The following is a 12,458-nucleotide window of genomic DNA, read 5'->3' as shown; positions in this document are numbered from 1 at the left end:
AATGGTGGTTATGTAATGATACAAAAGGGAGACATGAAATAGACAAAACACGTCAGGAATGTTTTGGAATAGATTTTGTATATGAAACAACAAAAGAAAATGTGGGGAGGAAATTTGATTAAAACTAGATGTAAACAGAGTTGAATCCCTCAGTCCAAATGAAGTTTGTGGATTTGACTATTTTAAGTGCTGACCCACTGAGTACAGTATTAGTTATTCCCTTTTCTTCACATACCTTTATTGGAATATTTTGTCTTTTGTTAGTTTTTCAACTTTCTGGCATTGAAGCTTGTGCAGACACTTCACAACGACAAGAAGTAGTGCGGTCATCACAAAATAAATTTCACCTTTAAAACATCTTCAATGCTAATAGACATTATTCTGATTTAGAATTATAGTAACAGGCGCCCTGCTTTTAAAATAGCATGAACTGGACATTAGATTCAGCTTGAAAAATACAGACTAATCTACTTGTAACGAAGATGATTACATTTTCAGTTTCAACAAAAAAAAAAAAAAAAAACAGACGATAAGACAGAAGCTGTAGACACGGACGATGGCAGCGAGTGCCTCACACTTTTTAGTGTGTGACATCTTGTCATCCGTCTGTCTTCTACTGCTCTTGGGTTATTTCAGTGAAATATGTGATTATAGAAGCAGGGCTAAATATTTTTCTTGTGACTAAACTAAGATCATGAAGGTCATTTCTACGCAGGATTACTAATACAAAAACACATCCGTAGCGTCAACTTAATTGATGTTTTAAACTATAATTGCAGTGATTTCGGTGAAAAAAAGATTGTTCTCCTACTGCACTTTATTGACCCCTTTAACAACACAGTGTCTTAACAGCTCCAGAAGCCCCGCCCATAATCAAGTTACTTTTAATTGAAAGTGTCTGGAGGTACGTGAAACGTAGCCATAGCTACGTATGTTAACATCACTGTCAGGGAGTACAGTAGTAACCTACTGACTGTGTTTTAAATAAATATTAGAACTGTATAAAGGGCTGTGTTTCCTCCATGTGACTAGTTTCACATGTGCATGTGTGCGCGTGTGTTATCTCCAGAAGCACATGTTTTACAAATGTAGTCTAAATACATGCCTATGTTTGGAACGCTGGAACCTGTGTGAGTCTGTCAACTTTACGAGGAGCTTGTGATGTCCTGGGACATATCCAGTGCTGTTTTCCTGACCTGAGTGGGACATAGACAAACTACACATTCATACTGTGTCCACAACACACCGTGGTTGATTTTAGAAAAGTTGGTTTTTAACCATCAATTATGGAAAAAAAAAAAATAAACACTGTGTAAAGCAAATTTTGACATTTTCTTCTGTACAAAGCCATTCAACCATTTATAATTTAAGTGTGGAGCTTGTCTTCAAAAACTGTTTTTCCAATTCCTGTGTTCAGTTATTAATGGGCAGGTCAGAAATCAGGGACGCGTTACGTAACGGAGCCATTATTAGCATAAACCCGACCCTGCTGCTGAAGCACACCAAACTTCCGCGGCCTCCAGCGGGCGCAATTCGGCCCCTAGCCAAAAACAAACAAAACGCGTCAGCTGGTGCCACGTTTTCCATGAAATGAGCACATTTATACACCGCAATTTTGTTTTTACTCCTCTAGCGGGCGCAGTTTTGACTCTCCCCGGGAGAGATCTACGTATTCGGACTCGGGCGGAGCAGACCTTTCCGCTGATATCTTGTTTGGCCCGAGCACTAGGGATGTAACGATTCACTCAACTCCCTAGAAAATACTATACTATTTTCCTTTTATTTTTCATTGTCAAAAGAATTCCTTGATAAACAATTCAAAACAATGCAATTTAACTAAAAATAAATCTTGAATGAAATAAATAAAGGAATAATACAAATGAAAATGAAGCCTATTAATTTAAATTCTGGTTCTATAATAAACAATGTAAAACTGCATAATAGTTCTTTTTCTTTTAAAAGTGCAACTGCAAATGTATTTTGTGCCTTAACAATTGGACTTTAAAAAAAAAAAAAAAAAAAACCTGATTACACTGATTTACGTCATATTTGTTTGGACCAGCAGAGGGCGCTAGTAACCCAGTGGTCTGTTGGCATGCCGATATCTTGCAGTGAAGAAGAGAAGCTATGCTAGCATACAGAGCTAATAGAAAAACGTGACTTTTACAGATATTCAAGTAATATTACAGATATTCTTTCGGTGATTAAGGGGTAATGAATCATTTATTAACATATTTAAGAGTAGAAAAGTATTAGCAGACTCCGCCCGCCGCCTACACTTGTGGATAGCGCCCTCTGCTGGTTAAAAAAAGTACTGCGATTCAATTTTCAGAAAATCGATATCAACCGTGATACCTATGAATCGATTTTTAACTGCCTTACGATTAATCGTTACATCCCTACCGAGCACTTTTAGAAGCACTATCAACGCTGCTCTCTCCCATAGACACTGTAAGGAGGCGGGGTTCTTCCTGCGTGTGGGCGTGGTTCCAGCGCCTCTAACTGACACGCCCCCAGCGTTTCAGAGCAGGGAGAAGTGCTTGTTTTTCCATGATTTTCAGACCTAATTTTATATACTTAACAATTTTTTTCATCTTTCAAATTTGGCTCAGTGGTCAATGACACACGTTTCTTTGATGTGACAAACTTATAGCATACATTTATTTCTGCTTTACACAGACTTTAATGTTTCAACTTGCATAACGTACCGTAACGTAATGTGTGTACATTTGTAATAAAGGTTGTACTACTCTTAAATATGGAGAGATCTACATTTTCTTCCAAAAGGATCATCCACTTGAACTTTAAGGCCAGTAACGAGAGTATTTAAAGGAACTTGTTGTTGCTTAGTGATGTTTTAAAACATTGTAGACATAATTTCTAAATAACCTACTGGAAGAAACCTGGACCTTTGTCTTTTCTTATGTTCTGACATTCCTCATTAGACCTTGAAGAGGCTGTGGTTAGAAATATACGAGCAGCTGCTTTGTTATCTCATTCACATCCAGGCATGTCAGCGCTACCTCTCCCCGTTACAGACATCAGATTAAATTGGCGCCCTGTCTTTGTCTCAGTGGTTGAATGGTCAAAGGTTTGTGTCAGTATTTTTGATGATTTGAACCCTGCTGCAGTAATAAGCTTCTCTGGGTTTCACTGGAACACTCATACCCTCCTTCAGAGAGATATAATGACTGCAATACAATATGTATTGGATGCATTTAATGCTGAAAAAACTAGTGCTGGGACTTTATCGCGTTAATTGCGATTAATTTATTTCAGAAAAATAACACAGCTGATAGCTTTTTTTTTTTTTTGCACTCCAAACACTGTCATTGCATTAGTTTACATTATACCCATAATACTCTTTATTCGTATTGCACTTTATGTTTGCACTCAGTGATGAAAATAATGTTGTTTAAGCTCATTTATTGTTTGCTTTGCATTGATTCAGTTACTGTATATACCAATATCCATTTAAATTGAAAAACATTGCTTCTCGTGTCAAATATTGTTATGCAATTAATTTAGATTAATCAAGATTAATAAATTTCAAAGTTTCTAATTGAAAAGATTTTTTTTTTTTTTAATTGAGTCCTACCACTAGAAAAAACACAATTAATATTGACGTTTTAAAATGCTTGTTGTGCACAACATGTTTATATTTATATTGAGAGGAGGTTGTTGTTGTTGCTTTTGTAATTTATTACAATCTATTTGGATTAGTATTGATGCAACTCTATACAATGAGGGTCAAATTACACTATGGTAAACATTTCCTGTGTTGGCAAAGTTTGTATGTCAGACAAAAGCTTTTTTCTATTCATATCTGATAGAAAGATTAAGACTTTTTTCTCCAAAAATAATCCAAATGATTTTTTTCTTGCACTTTTACCCTCTAGAATGTAAATTGAAAGTAAATAATGAGGTATTTAATTCTATATAATCAGAATTAAGTGTTTAATAACTGCCCTGCATGTTTAGAAGGTCACCTGTCTCTGAGCTTTTCTTTTTTTAGGCTGATTTAATTTCTTTTTATTCATTCACTGTTTAAAAATCACAGTTTTGCAAAAGAAAAACAAGTAAAATAGTGTTACTGTGGATCTTCTAGAGCTGGAACGTAGCGGCTTAGTGTGATTGATCCTCCAACTAGAGCCGTGTACCACTTTGAGAATAGAGAATACTGGTTTGATCTTGTGGTAATTTTATCCATATTTATTTTTTATTTTTTGTAAAACAAACCCTTGAGGTACAAGAAGCCTAAAAAAACCTGGAAAACCTGCACACATTCACTAACTCCTGTGACACAAAGTGTCCCAGCATCCAGTGTCAAACCTATAAACAGACATCTCGTGCATAACAGACGCTCATTCAACATTTCACACTTCACTGTCACACTGGCTCAGAGTGAACCAGTGAATCAGAGAGCGTTGGTATGAACGACGGCGATGCAGAATTCAATACTTAGTTGCAGGACAATGTAAAAAAGATTTTACCAATAAACCTCAAAGAAACAAGCAGTGTATAAGTACATTAACATGCAGCGAGGTCTCATTTACTGCTGACCTGTGTATTAAAATATGAAGAATAATTAAAAAGCAAAAAGCAAAAAAAAAAGAAAAACTGTCCTATAAAATTAAATATCTAAAATATGTGGAGTTAAACTTACTTTAGTTGAACAAACAGCAGCAGAATTTGATCTATAATTGACGGGATCAGAATTACTGTATCTGTGCAATATATCTTCTAAATAAATCCAGGACAATATCAAAAACCTATATTGTTTACACTTGTATGATTTTATAGGGTATTTACATATGTTGTCAATATATTAGTAATATATACAGTATGTATACATGTAATTGGATGTGTCTTAAAGATTAACTATATTATTGTCTATTTCTTGTATTTTAGTATTTTGTTATATTTTCTGGTTTATCCTCTTGGGTGTCTCCCTGTTTGTTGTTTTGTTTTACTTATTCCTATTTCCTACACTATTTTGCTATTTTTTTTCCTGAAGTTTACAAATTAAAAAAATGGTTATGTGGTCGGAAAACTCTACAAACTCTTTACTGTACTGTGTTGGCTAAAATTAATGAAAACTATATTAGAAACGTAGACAAAATCCAAGTTTATATGATTTTCTAGTTACCAAATGCTTAATCCTCAGAGCATCTTTGTGACCAAAAGTGACATTTTGGTGTTTTTGTTTTTTCACGTTTTATTAATTCCAAAGTCCGGTGTATCGGAAGTTTATAAAAAAAAAAAGGACATTTGCATCATACTCACACTATTTGTAACATGGTGACCAAATTTGCCCCATTGACTCCCATTGTAACCATATTTTTCATATACTGTAATCATGACATATAATGCTTTTTCAATTCATACCCAATAGATCAAAGCCTCTAACTTCAAAAGAAACAGAAAATATGTTTTAGGTGTAATGACTCCCTAACAACCAGAGATCATTTCATAAAGTTTTAGGGAAATTTCTGTGAAGGCCTGGATTTCTTATCTTGCAAAATATTCAAGGTGTACAAGTGTATTTTTTTTTTTTTTTTTTAAACATTACATTACATACATTATGTTGTATGAGGGTTTTCTTCTGGAATTTCTTTGAATATTAACAATACCGACCCACGGTTTGTTCTGGTGACGCTTGAGTGCCAGTTTTGGGCCATGGGACTTGATCTGTTTACTTGATCATGTAAAGGCAACATGAAAGGGTTATAAAGTCATTTGTAAACCTGCTCAAACAGGAAAAGACGTGAAACTAAAAGCTGTGAATGGAAGTAACAATTAAGTGTCAAATCCACTCAGTGTCATGATAAGGACTTCATGACAAATTCAACAGAAACCTGTTTTTTTCTTGTTTAAGGAGTTTTGGTTTTTTTTTTTTTTTGGGGGGGGGGGGGGTTATTTAGTTTACAGGTGTCAGTCCCTAAAATAGCTCATAATGGGTAATACACTTTGGCAACAATGTGAATGTGAATACACAACAGGATATTTACTTTGGCAGCTGGACTGTGTGTGGTGGCCAAATGAAAAAGACGGGTTTTGTTTTTTGTTTTATTTCTCAGACATTGTTTCAAACTCTTAGTATTTTAACATTGTTTATTTAAGGCTGCAGTATTTTATTACAAATGCGGTCTATATTTTAATCAATGCGTCTACCAGAGCAGTGTTTCCCAACCTTTTTTGTCTCATGTACCCCCCGAGGCCTCTCTTCAGATGAGGAGAACCCCTTCGTCACTCCAATTTCATCAATGTTACCCCTAGGTGTACACGTACCCCTGGTTGGGAACCACTGCCCTGGGGGTACGCGATGGCACTACTTATGAGAACGTGGACAAATAAAATCATGAAAAATATGAGGCTTTTAAAATGTGTATTTTTAGTTACAATTTATTATCATGATAATGACATTGAAAGTGATAAAAAAAAAAAAAACGATAGAAATAAATCTCTCCAGGAGGCGATACATACAGATTTTTTAAAATGTGTTATCACTCATTCATTCCATTATTAGGCTCTATAGTGGGTTTTTTTTCACAGTATTCTGAGAAAAATGTAGAACTAAGCACATTTGAGAATCACTGTACTAGAGTAAAGTGTCTTTAAACTCAGGGACCTAATTTGTAACTACGGTGCTAAAAATTGCACCGTGTTACCAGCCCCTGGTTTGTATCCTTCTAAACTTTGTGTATTGATGTAAAACAATGGCTCATTATGTGGGAAACCCCCCCTCACACGCACAATGGGGCACCTTCAGGCCATCAGATTAGTGGAGAGTGACCCCTTCCCCACCCTGAAACAACTTCCCTGTTTTTTTCCCCCCTGTTAACCAATCAAATAGCAGGATGGACAGAGAGCGTAATGTGAAACCATGAGTCTTGGCTCGACACAGTTGGAGGCCTTTAGGACCAGCTGTGTTCCTTCACCCACTCTCATTCGCACAGATTCTCTTTATGGTCCCTCGAGCTGCACTCACACATGCTATCACATACCTCTGAAAAGGCTTTGTGGGATTTACAGTGAGAGGGCTACTGCTGGACTGATGGATTAACCTTTTATTTAGTGACCATTACATGCTGGGAAGGGCTCAGCCGACATTAACTGGACACAACAAAAGAGTTAATAGTTTTCAGGAGTGGTGACCTGCTGCTGCAGACAGTCAGATGTACAGTTAGTGTGTCTGCATGTCTTTCTGATTGGAAGCTGGATGATGCAGTTTGTCCTCTCCTTCCTCTGCCCTCAGCTGAGCTCCGGATCCCCCTGTAGCTGTGAGGTCGGCCCTGAAGGAACAAAGAAGAAGAAATCCAAGAAGAACCTGTGAGTACTTCAAAAATTATTATCCATTATTGTCTTCATAGTCTGTGTTAGCTTAAAACGTCAATCGCAAACCAAAACAACACCGGATAATTCCTTTGATTCTTTAGCTTTTATTATAAATAAACTATAAATTAAGAAAGTACAGTAAGTTATTTGAATTATAGTCGTCAATAAGACTCATGTTACTGCATTGATTGATACAATACAATGTTAATACAATACTATGTAGATTTTGTATATGGAATAGTGAGTGGTTTTTGACCTTGTGAACTTTCTAAATAACTCATACACTGGCAATACACACCTTAACTTAAGCACTTTACCTGTAACTCTGAAGTTCATGTACTTTGTATTGTTGATCGACTGATTGTGTTGTATTTATGTACTTGAAGTCTTGTGAATGTTTGTTTTGTGAAGGAACAACAGACGCAAATTAGCATTTTTGCTAACTCTGGCGCGTTTACAATTTGTAATTTTTACATTTGTACATCGTCCCTTTCAAATAAAAAAAAGAAAGAGAGAATTTACAAAAATTTCCTATCAAGATGTGTTTAGTTACTTAAAGTATTTGGGGCTGTGGTCCTTGTTGTAATTGAGTTTTTTCTCCCCATTTTTAATAAGTACGAAAGTGTCTATTTGTACGGTTGCCGTACGGACAACCCCCGGTGCTATTGGTACGTTTACCGAAGTACACGTACGTAGCATCTTAGGGTTAAGGTTAGGTTATAACCCTATATTGCAACAATTTTTAGGGTTTAGTTTAGTTTTTGTCACGTGACCTAAACTAACCAATGAGGGGCACTGCGTACGGATAGCCACTGCCAATAGGTATTGCAATACCATAGGTGTAAAGAGTACTGATACTCAAGTAGTAAGTATTGTTACTTGATTGAAATCTTACTCAAGTACAAGTAAGTCATACATAAAATACTCAAGTACAAGTAAAAAGTAGCTCAATGAAATAATACTCAAAGTAAAAGTTATTATTTACTCTTACCCGACATTTATTTCTGGTAATAAATCTTGCCACGTTTCACTTGCATACAGTAAACATCTCATGTATTAATTTAAATCAAATCTTGCACAATTAGATATTATTTTTTTTTTCCACGAAGACATCTGTATAAAATAAAAGGTTTGTCAAAATTCTTTTTTACATATCACCAATTCATGGCTCCAAGTAAAGCTAAATTTATGAAAATAACCAGCATTCAATGCTGTTTTGTCGCAGTGCGTTACGTTTCATCTGGTTTGTTGGCTATGATGTGATGTATTTGATTGTTGTCTGGTTATTTCATTTTTTGTTGTTTCACAAAATTGTCGTCTGATTGTTTTAAAACAAAAAATAATAATTTACTCAGTAAGTGTATAAATGTGTATAATTACTTACTGTAAGTACTTAAACACAAAATGAATTACTGATTGTGAAATATACTCAAAAAAGTACAAGTACGCATAAAAGCAACTCAATTATAGTAACGTGAGTACTTGTAATCCATTGCTTTCACCTCTGTGTGGTATTAAGTATGTGTTAAAAGGCTCAAATACAGCCTAATCAGCATTGATCTGACGCTAAAACTAATCATGTAATACTGGCTGTCTCCTTGATTAGGTGGTAAGTGATGTCTTGGCTGTTGTTGTGTGTCAGTGTTGTGTGAAGTGAGGTGTGTGTCTCTTGGTGGGAGCTGTTTGTGTGTGTGTGATGGGTGGTGATGAGTAACGAGTGGCTTCACGCACACGCTCTTTATCAGTTTAAAAGCCCCCGTCGTCTTCCATTAATGACCGTGAACAGCAGCTGTTCTCTATGAAGGAACGATGGCCACCTTTGTTCCACTCAGACTGGGTTGGTTAAAATGGCAGATTATGTGATTAAAATTCCATAAATGTTCAGACATTTGTGGGAATACTGGGGTGTGGGCTGTTTCTAGGGATAAGGTTTCTATATAGGCTCTTTTAACAGCACATTTTTTAATTTAGTTTTAATCTTTTGACTAAAATACAACTTAGTTTTAATCAAATTTGATCATCAGGACTATTTCAAATATAGAGTCTATAGTTTTAGTCGACTAAATCTGTTATCTGTAGATATAGTTGACTAAAATAACAGATTAGAGCTCATCCAATTTTTAAGGATTTATACCAAACCATTGATCAACCTGTTATTGGATAGTATTCATGTTTTTAAATACAGATTGATTTGATGTGATCACATGAGTTTTCTGATTGGATTTCATCCCATGTGACAAAATTATAGTTTTGTTGTTTTTTAAATTAGTCATAGTCTAATTATTGTCGCCTAAAAAATATAGTCGAAGAAAAGTACAAGGAAAATATTTAGTCAACAAATTTAAGATTGCTTCACCATTGTGATTGTATTAAAATTACCCTGTAATCATCAACATAATAACATATTAATAGTGCAGTCATAATAACATAATGATTCCTGTGTGGCCGCTAAAGGATAAGCAAACAGTAATTTGCTTCATATCATTCTTTTGTGGTTGAATATTTCTTAGCTTTAAAATGTAAAAACTGTCAGTTAAACACAACTGGATGTTTATTTTGGGAAACTCCGTACTATGCACTACAAACTACAAGCACACTTGTAGTATCGGTATCGTATCGGAAGTGACAGAGTTGTATCGGGACATCTCTAATTATTTTTAATGCCGACATTTCTGAGATTTTTGGAGACCCACTATTGCACTACCAACAAAACTTCCGGTTAACTTCAAAACAAGAGCCCTATTTAAAAAAAGTGTTAAAAAATGTAATGAAACGCTTTTGTTTTGAAAAGGAAATGTTTTGATTTTTAGCTTGAAGCCGGTCCCAGGACGATTTTACGTTCCGCTCGCAATGCATCATGGGGCGCTTGAGTAAGACTAGTGTGCTCACCGTGCATACTTCAAAAATGTCCCGATATAGTATACATCCCGGTATTTCTTGCATACTCATTCTTTTAATACTATTTAATGTGAACGCACTTCATACTCATTTTGACGTCTGGCATCGTATGAGTAGAACGTTACTATGCGATTTTGAACGCAGCCAATCTTGCACCAATCATTAGGAGGAAGCTGAGTGCTGACAGGCTGCGTACGTGTGTGTGTGTACGTGTGTGTGCGTACGTGTGTAAAAGGCAGAGATGAAGTATTGATAGCCGTGCACACTGAGGTGAAAGCTTTTATGGGTACTTGTACTTCTTTGAGTTTATTTCTAAATCAGTCATTTTACTTGCACGTAAGTACATTTTAAAAGAAGTCAAGTAATTCCTTACATTTCTAACCTTTACTGAGTAAATTATTAGTTTTAATTTCTATGTCATGGTCTCTTGGCACATTTAGCCTAATCCATATGTTCTTAGTTGTGCCATTTCTGATCAACGTCCAACACTTTCTATGGTTCATGTTGGGGTTTCTACCTATTGTGTTGTTACCCATATGGCGTATTTGGTATGGCACTGTTTTAGAGTTCATAAATGTAGCTATACTTAGAGAATGAGAGTTATTATTTATTTTTAATTGAATTAATTGGTGTTTTTTTTGTATTTTGACAAACCTTTAATTTTATACAGACGCCTTTGTGGAAAATAAATGTCCAAGATTTTGTGTCTTCCTTTTACATTTACTTATACATGAGATCTTTACTGTATGCAATGGAACCATAGCAAGATTTATTACCAAACAATAAATGTACTTGGGTATTTCATGTACGACGTACTTGTACTTGAGTACATTTTCAATCAATTAGCAGTACCTCTGCTTGAGTAGGATATATCAGTACTCTTTACACCTGTGTGTGCACAGGTCTCTTTAGGTGTCCTCTTGTCTAATATCTAAGTTTTACAGATAAGTGTGTGTTGTGTTTGTGTAGCTTTTGTGTGTCACTCCCTATTTAATTCTCTAAACCTACCTCTCAGCTGTTGTCCCTGTGTCCTCTTTAATTCTCTCCAAATGTTTGCTCTCAAATGTGCTTTTTCATGTATTTAGACCATGTTTACCTTGTCACTGTAGTGTACTTCTAGTCCAGCCCTTTTCACACTTTGTCATCGGGAAGTGTGTTGGTTTTTGTCTGAGTGATGCGTGTGTGAATCATTGTGTTGGCCTTGTCCTTTTCAACAGCTTGAGGAATAAAACCGTACAACAAACACGCCGTTCATGTTCCAAAATGAAACGTACGGGTGCAAATATAGCAGACTGTAGGGTTGGTGTTCTTCTATTTCATCCCCTGCACCTCCTTGTATTGATTTTTAATAACACTTCCTCTAAAAGCAAAGGGCAACAACTTTTTTTTTTATAGTGCAATGTATTTTTCATGTCTTACTCTTGATTTTTTTAACGAGAGCTGTGGTTATAGTCTACAGTTTTAGCTTTTTTTTTTTTTTAAAGGGCATTTCAGGCCATCCTATTAAAACATCACAAAATCTATCATCGATGGTGTGAGTGGGGGGTTAAACATTTAAACATACCTTTCCATCTCTGTTCCGTCTGTTTTTTTTCAGCTGCAGGAGACACCGTTAAAGCCCAAAAGTCTCAATCGCTGTCATATTACTTAAATCTGGGCTGTGTAGACTAAAGAATAGACTAAAATTGTTATGCAAAGTCTGTGCACAGATATGGTTTTTATTTTTATTTGTTAAACACGGTTTTCTTTTTAATTTTTTGGAATAGAATAGATAGTATCATTGAACGCATACATTTTCCAACATGTTCCTTTTCCGCTCCCCATCCCACCTTTTGACAGAAGGCCAGATAACTCAAGAATTATGGTACACACGCACGCACGCACGCACACACACAAACAACAACCCCAATAATAATCAATACAATACAATAATAGAAGCACAATCATAGCACATCAACAAATTTGTATCTGCGTTCACGTTTTCCAAACACCGGTGAGTCAAACAAAGGTTGCCAGACTTCATAATATTTTTGTATTGATCCCCATGTAGAGTAACAAATCTTCCCTAATTAAATAAAGTACGCATCCTCTTTGACCCAACCTACATACGAGCAGTGGTGGAAAGAGTACTATTACATTGGGAAAATATTACTCAATTACAAGTAAAAGTACTGTTACCAGAAATATACTTCAGTGAAAGTACAAAGTCAGTATTAATTAAT

The 12,458-nt window shown here is 35.5% G+C and overlaps 1 protein-coding gene across 2 annotated transcripts in view; it reads left to right on the top strand.

Moving 5' to 3' along the window:
• The window catches only part of rgs3a (regulator of G protein signaling 3a), a 146,899-nt gene that overhangs the window by 121,449 nt on the left and 12,992 nt on the right, over window positions 1-12,458 (top strand). For both annotated transcript variants that reach the window (XM_028463666.1, XM_028463667.1), the window contains one exon: window positions 7,259-7,332. In XM_028463666.1, coding sequence (XP_028319467.1) covers window positions 7,259-7,332 — 74 coding nt within the window. The remainder of the gene's footprint in view (window positions 1-7,258; window positions 7,333-12,458) is intronic.

Source organism: Gouania willdenowi, chromosome 12 (assembly GCF_900634775.1).
Source record: "Gouania willdenowi chromosome 12, fGouWil2.1, whole genome shotgun sequence".
Taxonomy (NCBI): Eukaryota; Metazoa; Chordata; class Actinopteri; order Blenniiformes; family Gobiesocidae; genus Gouania; species Gouania willdenowi.
This window is presented reverse-complemented; position numbering and strand designations above follow the sequence as displayed.